Source organism: Odocoileus virginianus, chromosome 10, assembly GCF_023699985.2.
Source record: "Odocoileus virginianus isolate 20LAN1187 ecotype Illinois chromosome 10, Ovbor_1.2, whole genome shotgun sequence".
NCBI classification, from domain to species: Eukaryota; Metazoa; Chordata; class Mammalia; order Artiodactyla; family Cervidae; genus Odocoileus; species Odocoileus virginianus.
In genome coordinates this window covers 7,938,522-7,959,869 of record NC_069683.1, presented here as the reverse complement: position 1 = coordinate 7,959,869, position 21,348 = coordinate 7,938,522, and the positions used below count along the sequence as shown (strand labels likewise).

The 21,348-nt window shown below is 42.7% G+C and overlaps 1 protein-coding gene across 1 annotated transcript in view; it reads left to right on the top strand.

Annotated features, from left to right (window-relative positions):
• LGR4 (leucine rich repeat containing G protein-coupled receptor 4) overlaps window positions 1–21,348 on the top strand; it is a 101,250-nt gene that overhangs the window by 50,684 nt on the left and 29,218 nt on the right. Inside the window, exon 2 of the mRNA XM_070472968.1 lies at window positions 4,606–4,677. Within this exon, the coding sequence (XP_070329069.1) occupies window positions 4,606–4,677 (72 nt within the window). The remainder of the gene's footprint in view (window positions 1–4,605; window positions 4,678–21,348) is intronic.

Here is a 21,348-nt window from a genome sequence, read left to right as displayed (position 1 = left end):
AACATCTTTGACTCCTGGAATTCTGGAGTTTAGAATCCAGTTTTGTAGTTAGGAACAACTCCAGGTTCTCGATCTTCTGCACCATTTAGTATTTCCATTGTGTAAAAGTGGTTTCTTTTCTGGAAAAGAAGGACACAAAGGCAGTGAGGTGCTCGGCTGCTGGCTCTCCGTCCAGTGGATTCACATAGCTTCCAGGAGCAGTATAAAACATGGACAATGATGACATAACACCTGTTACTTATTTAGCTTTTTATATGTGACTTGATGCGGGGCTTCCCTGGTGGCTCAGTGGTAAAGAATCCGCCTGCCAATGCAGGAGATGCAGGTTCGATCCCTGGGTTAGGAAGATACCCTGGTGTAGGATATGGCTACCCACTGCAGTTTTCTTGCCTGGGAAGTCCCATTGACAGAGGAGCCTCGTGGGCTACATACAGTCCATGGGGTCGGACACGACTTATTGGCTAAACAACAGCAATGTGACTTGACATTTTCTGGTCTTCACAGGATGCTATAGGCTTTAGTTACTACCGCCTCCTTTATCTAAATGAAGAAGTCAGGGCTCAGAAAAGATGACCAGCTTGCCCAAGATCACACAGCTAATGCTGGTGAATCCATAGGAAAGCCTTAATTTTCAAGGCTTGCGTCCTTCCATCTGTGCCGAGTTGGCTCCAAGTACGGCCATCTGTTCTCTTGAAATCACTCTTTGGAGGCTTTTGAGTTGGTGGTCTCTGACCTCATAAGATTATTTTGTTTTCTACCTTATACTTATTTTCTTCATAGGAACCCAGGATTGCAAATCTCCGGGTTTAACCACAGATGTTCCTGGCAAGATTGTATTGCTCATCATGAATGTCAAAGCACTGACCTAGGGGTGTTATCTTCTAGCTAAAAGTTTTCTGTACCATTTTCTTTTACTTATGTACTTTAGTAATTTATAGGCCCATGAGCCCAATACATTTGTAATTATTGGCTTAGGGCTTCCATTTGTAAATTGTTACAGTTAAGTCATCACCCCCAGCATCCGAAGCCTTGAGCTCTTTTGCTGGTGTTGGTGATGTCAAGTCTGGAATCTACTCTTGGGGCTGTCTGTAGGTTGTTTATCACCATTAGCCCTCATTATTTTAAATGAGTACCCACCCACCTTATACTCTGTAACCACATGTTTCCAGAGCTTCTCTGGAGATTACATCTTGCAGGTCCCCCCTCCCTTTCTTTTCTTTTTCTCCTCCTTACTTGCAAATGCTTTGTAAGTGAGGCTCAGAAAATATGAAGGAAAACACCTAAAAAGATAGTATATGAAATTCAGATCAGTTTGGAAACAAGTGTTGCTTCTGAGAAGCTTTGGGAGAAAAAAAAAAAAAACCTCACCAAATGTGTTTAACACATATTAGTTTGTAAATATGGAGTCCCACTAATTGCATTTATAGCTCACAGCAAAACTACCTGTTATGTCTTGTTACTCTGAGGGGGGGAAAAATGAGAGAGTTATATAGGTGTATGCATTTACAAAATTGGAATTCAGGGAAGAGTGTGGTGTAAATTCTTTTATAATTATGTGTCTTTTTCTGCTGAGGCAATTAGTCAGTTTTTCTGTTGCTGTGATGCTCACCTGAATTCAGGTGTCCCAAACTTAGAGGAAGGGCTTCCTAGGTGGCTCAGTGGTAAGAGAGTCCCCCTGCCAATGCAGGAGACATGGGTTTGATTCCTTGTTCAGGAAGATCCTCTGGAGGAGGAAATGGCAACCTGCTCCGGTATTCTTGCCTAGGAAAACCCACAGACAGAGGATCCTGGTGGACTGCCGTCCACGTGTCACAGAGTCAGACACACCTGAGCACATGCACATGCAAATTTAGAGGAAATGGTATGGAGTGCCTCCTTCCGGAAAGAAAGAAATTACGGTTGTCCTCCTTTTCCCTTTTATTGGAATGACTAAAGAACACCAAAATTGTGATATTTTGCAGAATTGCTGCTTATTATTTTGCTTTTCCATGTGATTAATAAAAGTTTTGTTGTATTCTTAAGAATGGTTTTATCTTTGGTTAAAGGTAAATGTGTTTTGGTTAAAGGTAAATTGGTTAAAGGTAAATGTGACAGAGGATGAGATGGTTGGATGGCATCACTGACTCAATGGACATGAGTTTGAGTAAACTCCGGGAGTTGGTGATGGACAGGGAGACCTGGTGTGCTGCGGTCCATGGGGTTGCAGAGTCGGACACGACTGAGCGACTGAACCGAAATGTGTTTCCAGTGGAAGTGGTTCAGTTGTTTTCTAATGACAAACCAGGAGTCTTTAAATGTTGCCCTAATGGTCAATTTTCAGAAAGCTGCCTTTTCTATCAGGTGAACCTCCTGTATTTTCATCAGGGAGGGTGAGCCCCTCCATGAAAACTACCAAAAAAAAGTGAATCACAGAAGTATATGTCAGGACAGGATGCACCCCAGTGTATCCTGGGGTGCACCAGTGTAGCTCCCCGCCCCCACCATTTTACAGATAAGCAAACCAGGATTAAACAGTATTCCTTCTGATCCCTATTGGGGTGCTGTTTCTCTAGTATGTTGCTCCAGTGTTTATGAGAAATGAAAGGTTCCCCCTCCCCTTCCCCAGGGATGATAATAGTTAACTAAATTAGTATCAGGGCCTGTATTTAAAAATAATAATTCCTAGAAAAGTGTATTAATTTTGTTTTCTTATAAATTATCTTTAGTAGGATTTGGGTTGTTTTTAATGATAGACAACTTTGGAATGCATGTGAATCCCTTTAGTCAGAGGATTCATCTCCAGAGAATTTTCAGAATTTTGTTTCTTCAATAGCTAAAGCTATTTATAGTTTTATTATTATTATTATTTTCAAGCAGAAGCGCTCTTCCTGAGATTCCCTGATTATCTTGCCAAGGTCTTGGGGGTAGTGTCCCCCCCCCACCCCTTTTTAACCTTGGTTGGGCTCAGGATTTGCTTTATGTCCTGATTACCACTGGAGTGAAGTAGCAGGATCCAAATGATGTTTTAGAAGACTTGAAGTTTGGAGTTAAGATCTTGGACTCGAACTCATGTGTCCTGTTACACCACTTGCTGGTGGCCTCAGGGAGGTTATTTTGCCCCAGGAAGCCTCAGTTTCCCCCTTCATAGAATGAGATCAACGTGCAGTCTTATCCTTTGATCGGTATTCGCGACATGTCAGCTGCTACTGCTGTTTTCGCTCCTGCATTGTTATTTTTATTCCCAAGCCAAGATGTTTCCCAAACACGCCTTGAGAAAGGCTAGTAAGAAGGAAAGCAAATTCCACTTTTACCTGTTGGTGAGAGGAAAGGTGGGGAGGAGGGACTGACTTACATTGATACTCAGTGTCCTTTGAAGGAAAATTTTACCTGATCAGAGTAAGGAAAAGAAAGTGGTATTATTGTCAGCTGGTTTCTGTGTGCTTGATTTCTCTTCCACCTTCTTAGACCCATTTTGTCTGATCCAGTCATGGGAAAGTCACATGTGTGAATTTTTATGGTGCTTTATAGGAAGGAGAGACCTGTGGGCTGAACCTCAGAAATTAGCAGCAGATAAAAAGGCAGGGGCAGGCTTCCTGGGTGGCTCAGTGGTGAAGAATCCACCTGCCCATACAGGAGATGCAGTGTCGATCCCTGGGTCAGGAAGATCCCCTGGAGGAGGAAATGGCAACCCACTCCAGTATTTCCGTCTGGAGAACCCCAGGGACAGAGGAGACTGGCAATCTACAGTACATGGGGTTGCAAAAGAGTTAGACATGACTTAGCGACAGAGCAGTAGCCACAACAACAAGAGGCAGGGGCACCTGGGTGGGGCGGGCAGCCCAGAGCCTACGGGGCTGCCCCTGGTGAGGCCGCCTTCACCTGCCTATCGCACTGTCCAGGTTAAGCAGCGTGTGGAAGGAGAAGGCAGCTGTCAGAGAAGAAGAAAATAGTTAGTAAAGGGTTTTTTCCAGCTGCTTGAACTAGTTAATTGTTGACTTATATTGTCGAGTGGGTACCCTCCTTGCTGCTGTCTCTTTAAGGAAAAACTGGAAGTGGACCACATACTTGTCATGTACGCACTTGTTTGCAGCCTGCATCTATTCATAGGCTAAAAATGAAATCTACTTACAACTATTACCTGGAGGACTTTTATAGGTTTTGCAGAAAATATGACTGGGGTACAGTTAGGACCTGTTTTATTATCCCTGACAGTGGCTTAAGAAGCCACCCGTACCCGTAGATCTCTTTTATCAAGTTCTGGGTATTCATTTGTTTATTTTTGTCAGGTACAGAGTACTTTGAATACCCGAGCCCTGAAAGGCCACACCAGCTCACTCATTGTAGGTAGTTGGAGACATTTTTTTCCAAGAATACTTAAAGGGCAAAAACCCAGGATCTGGATATAGCATAAATGATGGGGTATACTTTTTAATAAAACATTGAACTTTCCTATTTTCTTAAATACTGCATTCTGAAACTAAATTATGACTATTCCTGTGTCTGTCTTCTATGCTCATTTTTCTTGCTTCTTTGCAAAATTTTATCACCTAATTATTTTCCTGTTGAAATAAGTGCTTTAAGTCTAATATCACATAGTTAACATCTTCTTAACTTTATGTTTTCCAGGGATATCAGCATGAATAACATTACTCAATTACCAGAAGATGCATTTAAGAACTTCCCTTTTCTAGAGGAGTTGTAAGTATCCTTTTGAGAACTGTTTTTTATTTGAGTATTTCTCCTTTTCTCTTTGGAAATTCTCACAACAGAGATTGTCTGCTGTTTCTCAGGGGACACTCAGAGAACTGGGTTCAGTGGCCTTAGTATAGTGGAAACCATGTGTTTTGGGGGAAAAAGACTTGAGTTTTTAAAAAGTGTGATCACTGAAGTTATTTTTGAAAGTCAGGATGAAAAATGCTACTTCCATGGGACTTTTTAGCTGCAATTGTTATGACCACGAATGAAGCAGTGACACAGGTTAATTACAGCGCTATCCCAAGATAACAAGGCTGCTATGTAATTACCATGATTGCCGCAGGAGTTGCTGTGTGGGCAATAGAACCGTAAAGAATAACCCACAGCATTTCAGGGTCTTGATGCAGCAGATGACCTCAGCGTGAGCCAGCAGAAAACTTGTCTCCTTGACATGGGCAGGTGGTCTCTGGGAGTGGGGCGAAGACATGGAGCCTCCTTCAGGTCTCTGAGAACACCTTTAACGTTAAGCCTGCTTCTGAACTTGGCAGTGTCATCTCGTATTTCCAATTTAACAGCTTACGTGGGGGAGAAGTTCTTTCCACCTGTAACCTCCATTTTGTTTTTCTCCACACTTATTTAAAGTTCATCATCAAAATAAGCACTTTTAGATTTTATAGGAATTGGCAACGATCAATAGTTTTTAAGAATTCAGAAAAATAAAGTCATAGTTGACTTGAGTTAAATGGAGGGCTTTAAAAACAGCTAAGCTAATGGATTATGTAATATGTAGAGGCAAGAAGGTGACAGTTTGATGGTAAGAACATCAAAGAGCGGTAGCCCTGAAGGAGTCTAAATTCATATTACAGATTGTGCCCTACAGCAGGCTGTTGAGTTTTAGATCCAAGTCAGGACTGTCTCTCCTATCTTAGATTGGCCCCTCCCTACACGTGGGGACTAGGAATCGAAAATAAGACAAGCAGGTTGTGCTCCCAGTTTCTGACACTGTTGAAACAGCAGTTAAGGATTTAGTGAAGTTAAGGAGAAGTTTTTCTTCCCACACTACTTAATTGAACATAATGTTCCCACAGCAAAAGTTGGACAGAGATTCTTTGCCACTTCCAAGCTTGTGAACTGGGTCAAGTTATTTAACCTCCCTCTGTTCAGTTTCTTTGTCTATAAGGTGCAGATAAGACAGAACGAATTAAAATAGATGTTAACTACTTAGGACAGTGCATGAAGCAGAGTGAGTGTTATGTAAATGCTGGCTGGTATTTATTTCACCATTTTAAAAGTGCTTAAGGTGGGGGGAGGCAGGGAGCAACAGCTTGTATACCAATTGTTGTCATGGGTTACAAGGTTTCAATGTATGTTTTACTTTAGTTTTGCCTGTTTGTTTGTTTTTTTTCCTTGAGTGAAATTAATTCTTTTGTAAGAAATAGCTCTTCGTTTTTAATTAGCCATTTACAGTGAATGAAAAAGCAGTGAGCTGTGTATTTGAAGCCCCCCCAATTCCCACCCTCCAAATCAAGCTCAAGGATGCCCCACCTATTTCTTTTCATTTCACATGTAGTTTCAGCCTTTAGGATTAGTCTCCCTTTACAGAAGTAATCACACAGTGAAAGGCCATTCATGAGCACGGATTCAGCTGTTGGATCACCCCCAGAGATATGAGACGCGCTGGGTGAGAAATGGAGACGCCCTCCTTGTTCTGGGAAACCATGTGTGCGCACCACATTGTCAATGCCTGTGACTGGCAGCCAGTCCCCTTGGGGGGATTGGTGGTGAGCGCCTGGATGTGGAGTCCACCCTAGCTGATCTCTGCTTTGTGACGTTCGCATCTTGGATTTCGTAAAAATCTCAAATGACCAAGCATATATCAAGCTCACAAATTCTGTCAACTGAGAGTTTTAATTGGAACCAAACTGGATTTAACTGCCAGCCCTTTGTTAGCAAGGTTTTGTTCGCTTCACATTCTGCTTGTGGCAGCGAGGAAGCCCATCCTATGAAGTCTGTACAGCTCCTCCAAATACTGTATGGGATTTCAGAAATGAATTTGGTCAGGAGCGCTGATGATTAATTTTAAAGAGTCCTTCAGAATAGTCTTTCATATGCTGGGAATACTTACAGGCATTTGAGGGAATTTCTTTTCCATGTTAATAGAATCAGGGTAAAAAGCCCGTGTTTTTTCTTTACAAAACACCATAGCTGAGTTTGACATCCCAAAATGATGCTGCCAGGAGTATTGTAATATTTCAGAAACAGCATCACCCTTTGTCCAAAAGTCATCTGGAAGTCATTTAAGACTGATTGTGAAGCTGAAGTACCCGGAACAGAAATGAGTGATTTACTGAGGGTTTTTCTTTTTTTCCACAATAGTTAATGAGGTGTGCTTTACATGATGTGACCGGTTTGGCTGAATTTTATATGATAATCCAGAATGCTGGGAGTATTGGGTGGAATCAGTTCCCAACTTAAGAAGTGTTTATAGATGTTTACGCATTCACTTGTTCTTTCAACAAACACGAAATCCTGCTGTGTGCTGGGTCCTAAGGTGGATGTCAGGGACACCAAGACAAGTTAAGTGTGGCTTTTGTCCTTGGGGTTGACAGTTTGTCTAGAGCTGTGCTATCCAGTACCATAGCCACTAGCCACAGATGGTTATTTAAATCTAGACTTAACAATAATTAAAACTAAAATAAATGCTCAGTTTTTTAGCAGAGCCAGCCATCTTTCAAGTGCTCAGTAACCACCTGTGGCTAGTGAATCTTATGATGGTCTGTGCAGATGTCGACAGTTTCCATCGCTGCAAAAAGTTCGTTTGGACAAGAAGGGTCCGGAGGAAGAGGTGGCACGAACACTTGGCGTGGCCTGGTGAAGATGGTCCAAGTGTGTGCGAGGTCAGCGGAAGCCTGAAGCAACCTGTTTATTGAGACTGGAGGATTAGGGAGAGGCTTTCCAGGATAGCTTCAGCTGAGTCTTGAAGGACACATGAGAATTAGCTAGGTGAGGATAGGTCGTAAGGGTGCTCCAGAAAGAACCTTACAGCATGTGCAAAGGTGCCAAGGTAGACATTTCAGAAGTGTTAGGACACAAGATAATAGTTATTGCAGCTGAAATAGAGAAATGTGAAGTATTGAAAGGTAGAGAAACGTGAGGAGATGAGGCCAGATCCCCAAGGGACTTTTTAAGCTAAGGAGTTTAGACTTTATCCTGAAGGAGCTGAATTGGGTTTGAGGGTAAGTGATAGGGAAGCGACTGGGATTTTTTTTTCCCCGAATGACTAGATGCCACTCACTGATTTCCCCCGCCCCCACTTCTTCTGGGAATCCAAAAACATAGGATCTGACCCTAAATTCAATATATAAAATGTGTAATCTTGAGACAGTCTATTGATTTTCATATCTCAATTTCCTACTCTTTGAAATGGGACTCTTCACAGTAGTATTATAAAAGAAAGTGGGAATTATTTATGTAAAAGTGCTTTGTGACCATGAAGTGCTACATTGACATGAGTAATGTAAATTTCAGTAATCCTATTAAATATTGCTGTCTTTTTGAAGTATTTGGGGGAGAGGTTGTTTAGCTTGGAGATGGGAGTTAGAATAGGCCCATGTAGATTTCTGTTAGTGATATGAAAGGAAAGGCAAGATTTTTGGAAAATATTAATTCAGCATCCACAAAGTTGGTGTCTGATGTGATGCTGTGTGCTCAGTCACTCCATCATATCTGACTCTTGGTGACCTCATGGACTGTAGCCCACCAGGCTCACCTGTCCATGTAGTTTTTCAGGCAAGAATACTGAAGCCGGTTGCCATTTCCTACTGCAGGGGATCTTTCGAACCTGGGTCTCTTGGGTCTCCTGCATTAGCAGATGGATTCTTTACTACACAGCCACCAGGGAAGCCCCCTACTACACGTTACTGTCTAGTATTTTGGCTGTCCTTAAGACCCGTCAGGGCATTGGTAGCCATTTAGGGAATGGCTGAAATGTGGAGTTGTGAAATTGATTTAATTAGAAACAGCAGAAGGAATTTCCAACTGCTTTTCCATAGGCTCCCACTGAGAAATCCATGAATGTTACTTTGAGCTTAGATGCTGCAACAGCAGTGGAAACTGTTGCCAGCTTTGGCACTTGTACAGTTATTGTTTAACACATACTATAAGACTGGGCTAGTTCTGTTTCAAAATGTACTTTGACTTTGGAACTCTTTACAATGCTAAAGTGAAAATTAGGTCTCTGAGTACTTGTTTTTTGGGGGCAGGTGGGTCTGTAGGACAATTAATTCCTAGTAGAGATATTACTTTACAGAAGAGAACTAGTAAGTAATTTGAACAGGAAAATAAAGAGTGGGTTAAGATTAAAAGTTATAAATCCTTTAGCCAATAGTTGTGTACACACACACACACACACACACACACGTACATGCAGACAATATAAAATGTGTGTACATTTTTTTCAGAACCATTTGAAAGTAAGTTGCAATCATTGAATTCTCCTTTACTTCTAAATAGTGCATTGTTTATCCCCAAACCACAAGGATATTTGTTTAAATAACTGCAGTGCAGTTGTCAAACAGAAAACTAGATTCCTATGTATTATTTGGTTTGTAATTCTTATTCAGATTTGATAGCTAATCCAGTAGTATTCTTTAGCAAAAAGGAAAAATGTAGAATTCTGGTTCAGGATACATTTAGAACCACAAGTTGCACCTGGTTGCTATGTCTTGCTAATCCATTTTGATTTTCTAAGACTATGTATTATGGTCTTTATTTGAGTTACTGCATATAATTAAAATTGGTCAAGCCTGGCAAATGGAGGTTATTTTAGGGTTCAATAGTAATAATAATGGCAGCCAACATTTATTGAGAGTTTATTATGTACTAAAAAACTTAGAGCATATAATCTGGTTTAATGCTCACAAGATTCTTATATATCATCATGCTAATTTATAGATGTGGACAAGGAGGCTTTAGAGAGGTGAAAAACTCACTAGGTCATATAGTAAATAGCAGAGCCAGGATCTGAATTCACGTCGATCTGATTCAAGTATTTCGTCTTAATTTCCAAGCTGTGATACTGTCTCAAGAGACATAGGATTGGAAGGAAGCTTAAGAGTATACCTATTTACTCTCATCTACAATGCTAAGTATGTCCCAAGATAACTGTCAAAGATGGTTGGCTACCTAACATATCCCTTAGTAAGGTTATTGAACAGAAAACTTATTAACAAAGAGATCTTCCTATAATGAGATTTTCTGTTCTATCCATACCATTTTATAGATGAGACTATTAAGGCTCAACAGTAGATGAGTGACATGTGCCAAGTACTACAGTTAGTCTGCATCTGAGCCAGAATTAGACCTCCTTAGTTCAATGCCATGTCCACTGTGTCCTATCATCATGAGATGCAGAAGTAGTCTCAAATGGTCTTACTGGGTTGTCTAGAGCTCTAGAAAGTAGCAGACTCTGTTCTCTTCCAGTATTTACAAGGAGTTTCCTTTGCTTCTAAACTAACATTTGACTCACTTAATGTTTACTCCCTTGATGAAGGCTTCTCAGATAAGCTTTTTCAACTGCAATAATTTCCCCCTGTGATTTTTGATAAATTTAACTGTGATATTTGACAGTTAAAAATATTTTCTTGGAATTCTCTTGTTCCACTTTATAGTGCCTTGGTAGGATGAGTTGGTAGCAAAGATCCCTACATTTGCTGCTGGAAACTACGTAGTCATCTCACAGAGGCATATGGATGCTCTCTGACTCACACCATTCCCCGTGTGTAATGTGGGGAGCTCTCAGATTTGGTTTAAGGGTGAGAAGAGAGATGGGAGGGACCCGGTACTAACTGGACCTTCTGTGTTCTCGACAGGTCCTCCTAGAGCAAGGTTTGTTCTGTTTGAACTCATAAAACTCCGTGGGCTATATGTATTCCCATTTTGGTGATGAGGAAGCTGAGTTTTTCCTGAGGTTGATTTCCCAAGGTCACATAGCTTGTTAGTAACGGGTCTGACCTCAGTCCCACATCTGACAGTGTAGATGTGAAAAGGACAAGGAAAGACTTTATTAGACAATTCATTGATTCATCAAACTTGTGTTAGGTAAAGCGCTGTCTGCGTTTTGGAGTCAACTGGGGTTCTTGCCTTCAAGAGAGATGAATGGTGTAGTAGAGTTGTGGGAGTTCAAAGGAGAAAGGAAGGGAAATAACTTATAGCAAAAAAGATTAAGGAAGGCCTCATCAAAGAGTTGGCATTTCTAGGGAGAGCCCCCAGGGGTGGCAGGAGTTAATCATGAGGAGATGTGGAAAAAGGAGGATGAGCAAAGATATGGAAATAGACTGGGACAGGATGTAGGAGTGCTGTGTTTGGTTTGATTTTAGAAGGAATTTCTATTGGTTTGATTTTAGAAAGGATTTCTGAAAGGAAATTCTGGGAAGGAAACCTTGAAAGGAGTCGAAGGCCAGGCTGAAGACATTTCTTGGCAGACCCGTGGAGGAGGTTCAGGTGTTATGTGGCTATGGAATTTTGAGCTAGGAAATGACTTGGTCAGATGTGACCTTCCATCATATCAGTGTAATCTCATAGTACAGAGTAGGATGTGCTTGTGTAGTGAGTGCAGGGAAACAGATGAAGATGATACTGGCAGTAGTTCAGGTGAGAATTGTGAGACTCTGAACGCAGGTAGTTGAAAGATAGTAAGACGGAAGAGGGAACTTGGCCTAAGGTGTTATGTGAATAGACTCAAGAGGACTTCTCACCTGGGGTGGCAGGGGGTGTCGTCAGTAACACTTCATTCTTATTGTATTTATTTATTTTTGTAGTTGCAGCATGTGGGATCTTTAGTTGCAGTAGTCAAACTCTTAGTTGAGGCTTGTGGGATCTAGTTCCCCGACCAGGGATCGAACCCAGGCCCCCTGCATTGGGAGCATGGAGTCTTAACCACTGGACCACCAGGGAAGTCCAGTCCAGCACTTCACTTATAGATTACCAAGAGTTTGGTGATGTTTTGACAAAACTAAAGACCATGCAGTAAGAGAAATTGGTCCAGAAGAGAAGATAGTACATTGCAATTCTGAGTATACAGCTTGATTTTAGGTGAGAGAGGCATAGGGACATCTGGAAATACAGATGTGGAGTCAAGACTTGAGATGGATGGGTGGAGATTCTAGGATGGAGTTTCATGAGTATAGATTTTAGAGTCTTTTATTTTGAGGGGATTACTGGAAACATTAGGTAGAACAGCTTGCCAAAGGAGAGAGGGCAGAAGGAAAGGGAAGGGGGCCAAAGACAACTCATTGGGCAACACTTGAATCAGGGTGTGGGAAGAAGACCAAGAGCCAGAGGGGCAGGATAACTAGGGCAGAACCGTGCTCTGGGAGCCGTGGGAGGGGAGGTTTTTCACCAGAAATGAAGGATCAACATTGACATGCTGGAGAAAGGTGCCCACAGCCAGATCATGACAAAAGACCTTGCATTTAATTTTTTTTTTTTTTTTGAGAGTCCTCTCTACTGAGGTTTGTGAGAGTGCTTTTGGGGTAAAGAAGTTCATCTTAAAGCAGGCGTTTGGGGACGGCTAGTAGGTACTTCCTAGTTTTTAGAGAGAAGATGATGTTTGACATATGTCTGTTACCTGACAGGAGTCCACAGAGTGTAAGAGACGGAACCCCAGCTGAGGTATCATAGTTTATTGTTTCAGGCGGATCTAGGAAGCCTAGAGATGGAGTTGGCTTCAGATGGTCCTGGATCTTGGGGTTTCACAGTTGTGAGAGTTTTCTCATGCTTTCTTTTTCTCAGCTTCAGTTGTCTCTATGTTTGTGTTTTTTATTTTGTTCTTTCCTGTGGTAAATAGCCTGTGTCCATATAGTGGGTAAAATAACCTTCAACAGCCCCACATAAGTCTTTTTGCATCTTGAGATCCGAGATGAACATGTAAAATCTTCCTTTTTGCTTTGAGCAGCAAAATCCCCGGAAGACTTTAGTTGGCCAGACCAGTCCCACGTGCCTGTCCTTGAACCAGTCACTCTCCTCTTTGGGTTGGTGTGGTCCATCCTGGGTCCTCGACTTACCCTCATTGGGACCACCTGGAGTGGAGAAGAAGCCTCCCAGAGAACTTATAGTGGAACCAACAGGCTCTGAAACTTTGTCCTACAGTGCTTACCAGCTTAGAAGTAGAGGCAATAGAACATGTGATATACTCAGAATTGGGGTTTAAATTAGTATTTCATAAGCAACTAGGGGGAATCAAGCAGGAGAATCAATGGTTCATTGTTACAGTGTTTGACATGGAATTCAGAGAGTGTAGAGAGGCTGATGAAACCACAGTTTGCTGGCGCATTTACCTGTTTTAATCAAAGCTAATTATTTGTTCTTTGACTAAAAGTAGTACTGTCTACAAGTAAGTGAAAATGTCTTTAATAGTCTACGATCATGATTGAATTTTCCAGTAAGGAAATAGGCACAGTCATTTCTTTCATGTATTGTCCACTCTTAGTCTAGCCATGATTTATTCTGTAGTAGAATTTTAATTCAGAATTTGTTCATCATTTGCCCCTGTTGGCTTTTATGTATACATCAAAGAAGATTATATTAGACATGCTAAAAATACTTGTATCATTGAAGTACTTGGCTTTGTAAGGAAATAATCCTAAAATTAATGGATACTCAATTTTTAAAATCTGGACGCACAGAAAGATAAGGAGAAGGGAGGAAAAATAATGACCTGTATCTTACCACAGGAAATACCTATGGTTAACATTTTGTTGTTTATACTTCTCTTCTCTTAGTATATGTATGTAATTTCTTTTCTCAGCATGATTGGTTAAGACCAATCAGAATTTACTCATGGAGATGAGTCACATTTGAACAAACCTAAGCTCTGCCAGGAAGGCATGGCTGGGTATTTGGTAGGCAACCAACAGTACGTGTGCCATGGTTCCTGTCTCTCCTAGTCACATCTTTCTCATTTTTGTCTAGTCTATTTGGAGCCCCTTCTGCTATTAAAAAGCCTTCCCTGGTCTTGCTTATCCAGGTTCCTCTTGTACCTTCTCTGCTCCTCCCCACTTAGCACTGGATTGAATGCCTCGCTATTTCGCTTTCTAGGTGTCAGTCCACACCTGTCTGTTCCATTCCACAGACTCTCCTTTAGGCACAGCACCTATTGTCACTGTTTTGCTGCGTGTGACCTTTGGTGACAGCGACCACATTTTAGAAATTAAAATTGAGGGAGGGGTTAAGACAAAGGATCTCTTCTTATTTTGAGTTTATTGAAGTAATAAACCTTATCAGCCTATATAAAAACTGCATTCCATTGAAGGTTTATGTTTAATGAATTATCCTTATTTAAAAGAAATGAGAAATGTCTTGGGAAAATTCAGTCCTTACTTCGCCCTACCGTGGTACTTGGCTTATAGTAGAAGGTCAGTATTTGTTGGTTATGTTAGCGATCTGTTTTTTTCTTACGCTGTAACATGTTTCCTCATCTGGGTGGATATTCTCTGTGTTTAGTGCCAGAAGATAAATGACTGGGTTGTCAGGATAAACTTTGCTCAGGAAATTGTAACTATTGCCAGGGTTTTTATTGATTTGCCTATAAAATAAAGCCTTCTATGAGTTACTGACTATACAAGGAAGTGGCATATACAAAAGGGTCGTGGGTGCCGGGAGAACTTAAGTTTCTTTGAATTGAATAAAGCTCTTTTAGTATATGGTGGAGTTCTAAATGGGCTGTAGCCTGAGTTTTAGCAAGGACAAGCTTATTTTTGATTAAGCATTGCTGCTTTTCTTTTTGTGCATTTAAACACAAAAATGTAATATTATATATGTATATGTATGAAATAGTTTTCCCCTTCTCTGTGAAGGAAGACTACATTACAAACCTTGGGAATTTTCATAATGAGAGTTCTTAGTACAGGCATGTTTATAAAACATATTTAATTTTTATATATACTTCCATGAAAGTTGTATGAAAGTTTAAAATTCTTCCCTGGTATGAGAAGAAATAGGGTAAAACATTATTAGTGGGTTCAGGACTCTCTGCTCTACTGTATCAAATAACATTTATTTAACCTTGGTAGGAAGCATGTCCAAGGAGACCTATCAAGGATGCTAGTCAATTGCTGGCCTTCTGTATTCGCTAGGAAAAGAGCCATATACTTTGGTCCTTTGAAAGTCATTTGTAGAAAATAACACAAAACAACATGGTTCTGTTTCTAGAGTTTCCATTATTTTATTTTGATTACCTTATACTATTTCTAAGATTTACATTCTTTAGCTATGCTGTAGGAATTTAGACAAAGCACAGAGGAAACAGAGGCTCACTTTTCTCATCTGTTTAAAAAAAAAAAAAACAAGAGCAGGCCCACTAAGGCATAGTAGGGTAATGACAATGTAAACTGTTACACAAATGTTAGTTTTTGTTAAGATGTACTGATACCAAATATCCCTAACAGGGAACAGTCCGTTTCTTTCTTTTTTTTTAATATTTGGCCACCCTGCTCAGCATGAGATCTTAGTTCCCCAACCAGAGATTGAGCCCGAGCTCCCACCACTGGAGTTGTAATCACTAGCTTGCCAGTGTTTTGTCTTTTTTTTTTTTAATAAAAGGAAGTCTCCACCACCCACGCCCCCACCCCACTTGAGTTCTTAATTTTTCACAGGAGCCAGCAGTGTTCTGAGCCCATAGTAGGGCCTTAAGAAACAAATAAATAGATGATTAAGGACTTATTAGAGGTATGCATTATAAGTTTTTTTTTTTTCTTTCAAAACTGTTGCATACATTTTGGGTTTTGCTGATGTCCAATTATGTTTAATAGGAGACGGTTGCTCACCTCCTGTTGGATGCTCTCCCGTGGCCTTCCTTGCCCAGTTCAGTGTTGAACTGGAAACGCCATCTCCGAGGGCAGAGTCATGGGCTGGTGGTTGCGTCTGTTGTACTTGGCACGGAGTGTGACGCTGTGCAGATCCACCCACTTGAGAGAATTTAATGGCATCGCGGGAGGGGCAGCCTGGAGGTGTTTGGGTCCCATCTGCGAGAGATCGTGTACATGGCTTTGAATGCGGCTCTGTCGGGTGGGGACCCGAGGCCGTGGAATGAAATGGTGAGGGAGGCCAGGAGCCATGGCCAAGGGGGGTGGGGGGTGTAGATCAATGGGCCCCCCTGGAGGGAAGGGTGGCGCTCACAGTTGCCTTCTCTCAGGACTTGCCACAAGGTCAGACCATCTGCTGGCTACCTCTGCGGAGGAGCAGGAGGTACATGAGGGGCTGGGGGGCTGTGGCTCTGTACCCTCCGGCCGGGACCTGTCCTCCAGGTGTCAGAGAAATTGCCACGAGCCAGGCTGGCTATTGTCTGCGTGCGGAGTGTGCTCGGGCCTGGGCCTTCCTGCTGCAGTTGGTCTGCCTCCCTCTGCTCCTCCTCCCCGTGGCTCCTCACAACAGCTGCTGGAAGCTTCTGACCCCTTCTCCGCCCTCCCCCAGCTCGGTCCATGTGTCTAGTGAGTGTGGATAGCGCAGTCCTTACCCGACTGTTTCTCGGCTGGAATTCCAGCCAAAAGGCTACAATGACATTTCTGTCCCAGACAAGAAGAAACCTAAATCCAGGCACTTCTCAGAGACATAACACCAATTGGCGTACCCTCTCGTTCACACCCGCCTCTCGCATTTCTTTTAAACCGCTTCCCAAGTGAAGAAATCCCAGTCTAATTCCATACATCTCATGAAGGTATGAACCCCCTGGCATGGATGACCGTGGATCAATGTCCATTTAACCAGGGTCAGTCCTGCTTTCCTACTTCTGGGAGGGTTGGCAGATAGAAAATATCATGTAGCATGTGCATTAAGAATCAGGGATATAGTTGCCAACTCTAGCCTCCCCTAGAAGGAGCCCCTAATGTGAATCCTTGGTCCTTATGAATAATAAATGCACCCAAAACAGACTCAGAAAGACATTATACACTGAGCCACTTGTATCCTGTTTCCTGGAACAGTTCCAAGTCTGATGGGAGTGCGGAAGGCTAATGGGGGCTGTTTCCCTCTCCTCCACCCTCTCTCTGTCCCTCTCCTCTCCCTCTCTGCTGCTGGGACTGTTGTAACAAGCAGAATAAATAGGAGTTGCCTTGAGGTAGACCGTGTCCCCACTGGAAGTCCTGCTAGACTCGTTTTAATTCTGTGTGATCGTGTGCACAACCCCAGCCTGTGTTGAGATAACACTGTTGATCAGGGGACTGGTGTTCTCATGTTCAAGGTCCACCCCTCTTCCTTAAGAAAATATACTACCAGAACATGTTAAGAAAGAACATTGTTACCGTAACACTTTCAGATCAAGCCAAGTAGTTCTGTCCTGTTAGAGTGGAGGGGAGTGGGGGAGTAGCAACTAAACAAGAGGAGAAAACATGCAGAAAAGTGAAGATCATGAGTCGGCTTTTCCCCATACCTAAAGTAGCAGTGTTACCTTTTTCTTGAATCTGGTCTTAGATTGGGGCTTAGTTGAGGCATTACAGCAAATACCAAGTGTCTGTTTGATCGACGGTCCCACACAAGAGGATCCAAAATGAATATGACCTAGTCCTGTCCATAAGGTGCCTAAATACAGTTGAAGGAGATGCACCAACTAAATAATAGCCAGAGGCAAAATAAAATGCACCCAGTGAGAGAGCTTCATCTAAGATAATCTGTGGAATCCAGGGAAGGGGATATCGTAGTAGTTCTACACTGATGGTAACATCCAGCTTGCAGTGATGATGAATAAGGTTTTCAGCTGGCAGAGACTGGAGTGGGGATATTTCAGATGGAGGCAGTGCCATAAGCAGAAGACCTGAGGTGGGAAAGCAGGGTGTTGCTAAAACGTAGGCTACAAGGAATAAGGTGAGAAAGGAGGAGAGGATCATGCTTGAAGGTTAGCTGATTCAGTTGTGGGGGGCAGGGGAAGCATTTGGGGAAATGCTCAGCTGTGCTTTTTAAGATTTAGATCTCCCAGTATTACAATGAAGTGGTTTGAGGCAAGAATCTCATGGAGGTTCATGGCAGTAATCCAGGAGGAAGAAAATGAGGGTCTAGACTCAGGTGGCAAAGCAGGAAAAGTAAGAATGGATGGATTGAGACCTTCCACGGGCTTCTCTGTGGGTTTTGGAGACTGATGAGCTGCAGTTGGGGGAAGGGGGTGCAGATAGGGGGAGGAGGGGTGGTGATGTCTGGGACTGCCTACCATTAGCAGCAGAATATGGTACCACTCTTCATTTTATTCCTCTGTTCTCGCTGTAATGAAGTTGTTTCTTCTTTTTCCTTTAGTGCCTCATAATCATCACAATAATAGTAAAAGATACAAATATCATCATTTACCTAATTAAAAATTTTATGGAGCCAGCCAGTAGGTCCTCATGAAGTGAGATGCAGAGAAAACTGTTGGGTGTAGCACAGACCAGTGCAGATCAAGAAAGGGAAGGAGCCGGCTTTTGTTCGTAGAGGGTCATGGGTGACAAATATTTCCTCGAGATCAGCCTTCTCTTTGTCCTCAGCGTGCGGTGTGCTCATTCGCTCAGCGGTGTCTCTTTGCAACCCTTTGGACTGTAGCCTGCTAGGCTCCTCCGTCCATGAGATTTTTCAGGCAAGATTACTGGAATGAGTTGCCATTTCCTCCTCCAGGGACTCTTCCTGACCCTGGGGTTGAATCTATGTCTTCTGTATCTCCTGCATTGCAGGCGGATTCTTTGCTGACTGAGGATAAGTACAGTGGAGAGTGCTTTGTATCCTAAACAGAGTCAGAGTGAGTTTAGGGCTTGCTGCCTGCCACTCTTAGCCACCCAGGGATCCCATCTTACCCCACTTTGCCACTGCTCATCTCTGACTGTGGGGAGGATGCCCTGTTGATCTGTTGGGAATTCCTCCATAATTGCAGTTCTGAGCTCCTGATGCCGCAGTCCCTGCTGTGAGCTCTGCTCTGCTGAGAGTTGTTGCTCCTCAACCAAGACTATTAACTCGCCCAGGTCCACTGTGTTTCACCTCTGGGAATTATTTCCCAACCTCTTGGTGACACACCAGAGGCATCGAGTTGCCGAAGCACACAGTAAGCCTTGGAGCCAGCCAGGCGAGAGAGGACTGGACTGCTGGCCGCTCTGCTCGCCCGCTGTGTGACTTCTGCCGAGTCACCTCACCTCTCAGGGACCCAGAGGAGTAGGGCCCTGTCCGGAGAAGATCGAGAGACAAGAATGGAAACCACCTAACTCGGTGCCTGCAGCTACTGTGGGCACAGGACATAGTAGGCTTTTCCTTCCAGAGTTTGGGACTTTGTCCTTAACCCTGTTCTTTATTCACTTTGGTCTCTCCTGGGTGTGAGTTTTTGGACATGAGGCATCCATCAGGTCTACTATAAGAAATACTAGGGGGGAAAAAGAAATACTGGCTTGTAAAATAAGCAAAATGTAAAGAGACTTGGGAGGGAACAGTTGCTGAAGCTACAGAGGCTTTATTAAGCTGCTGTGTTTATTATTCATTAACCCAGCTGCTTGGTAAACATGGGTAGATGCATTCCCGAAGGCTCTACTTGATCTGTTTACTCTTGTAAGTGAGGAGCCTGCTTTTGGAGGTTAGGCTCCTTTAGTTTTCCCAGGGTTTATAAAGAGGCAGATCGTTGGGGAAGGGAAGCAAATATTTTGGCTGTTGTGGTTCAGCACTCTTCTGTTGACAAGTAAAGGTAATCACACTTTGTGAAAACCCTCTTTTCAATACAATAGACTGAACTCCTCAAGGAAAGCCAATAGATAGGGGAACATTCAAAACCAATATTAGAGATAAAATTCTGTGACAGCCTTGGTCTGTTTACAGAGTTTGTGTTTTGGTGGTCAGCTTTTTAAAGCTGATCTTTCAGATAATAGTTACTTGCCACTCTGGGGACGTGGAATCTGTTCTCCCTTCTAGTCCTTATGGTCCAATTTGATCTTATAAAGTGTGACCTTTTGAACACTGCCTTACAGCCCTGAGGATTATCAGTTGAATGTAATTCGTGAGTCTGGGGTATAGAAAGCCTCCCGAGAGGGCTTGTCCTAAGCCTGCACTCAGGTAGACTCTGGGATGCTGTCTGTTTTCAGGGAGGAAATGCTGAGAATGCAGTTTCTGACTGTTGGGTTGACACACCTGTGGGTGGCGACAGAATTGTGAAATGCAGGACCTGTTCTTGGAAGCTTTTGTATTTGGCCTGTAAGACTAACGCGCTAGAAACAATGAGTAGAAGACAGCCTGTGTAATGACCACACAAGGCTTGTTTATTGTAAGAATTGAAGTTTTTGAGGGAAGTTACACAGGTGGTGCTGGTGGTAAAGAACCCACCTGCCAATGCAAGAGACACGAGATGCAGGATTTGAGCTCTGGGTCGGGAAGATCCCCTGGAGAAGGGAATGGCTACCACTCCAGTATTCTTGCCTGGAGAATTCCATGGACAGAGGAGCCTGGTGAGCTACAGTCCATGGGGTCACAAAGAGTTGGACATGACTGAGCAACTCGGCACCACCCACACTGGAGTCAGGAATTTAAGGAGTGAAGGTTAGGTCATGAGTTGAAGCATTGAAAGATATAGTGGTGAAGCTGGCTAGTTCAGAACTCAGACCGTTTGCTGGGGAGGGGTGGTTTTATTTTTTAAGCATTTATTTATTTGGCTGCATCGGGTCTTAGCTGTGGCATGTGGGAGCTTAGTTTCCCAACCAGGGATCGAACCTGTGTCCCCTGCATTGGAAGGCAGATTCTCAACCACTGGACCACCAGGGAAGTCTCCAGGAATAGTTTTAAATACAAGCATTGAAAAATCTTAACATCATCTTCTCCCGTCCTTTTCACCTGAGAGTTGAAAGGCCATGAGGCTGATGGTCTGCAGTAAACTGTTGTGAGCCTGGATTGAGGGTTGCCCTTGAAGGGTGTGCAGTTTAGAGCTTAGGTGCTAGGGTGCCTTGTGAGAAACTATGCAGGATGAGACAGCTTCCCAGGGAGGATTTAGTTGAGGAGCATGAACTTTGTGTTAAAACTGTAGCCCTGCCGGGGAACCTGGCATGGTTGTCCTTGCCACTGAAGAAATAATTCTACACACTCACTTCTTGGGTTTCTGAGTCCTCTTTCACTTTCCCACTCCCCCCAACACACACACATCTTCCATCCCAATTACTGTGTTAGTACTAGGAAACGATCAAGTGTTATCCTTTCCAGGGCTGTTTGTGTTTTAACCGGGACGAAAATTTCAAGAGAGAATATTGCATCTAAAGAATAGTTTCACATCTGTGTGACTTCAAGTTTACGAAGGGTAAAAGAGCCATCTTTATGTCCTAGAATCGGGGTGTCTGAGAGCAAATTGAAGTGGGGAGAACCTGAAGTCTAAGAAGAGGATGTCATCTCCCTGGGGCTGAATAGCACTCATTTGTTAATCAGTGAATGAATTGCTGACTAAGGCTCAGGGTTAGGGGGGACACTGTGTTTACAGAAAGAAGAGAAAAGACAATAGAAGTAGACCCCACCCCGTCAAGGAGAAAATAATATGACTTGATGACTGTGATCCCAAGATGTGAAAGGGAGAGCATTAAAAAAAAAAAATCATACATATAAAATCTCATTGCTTGGGAGAGTCCCCCTGATGGAACCAGGAAATTGGAAAAGTCCTATGTTTAATCATCTGGGCACACAACTATCTTTTTTTTTTTTTTTTTT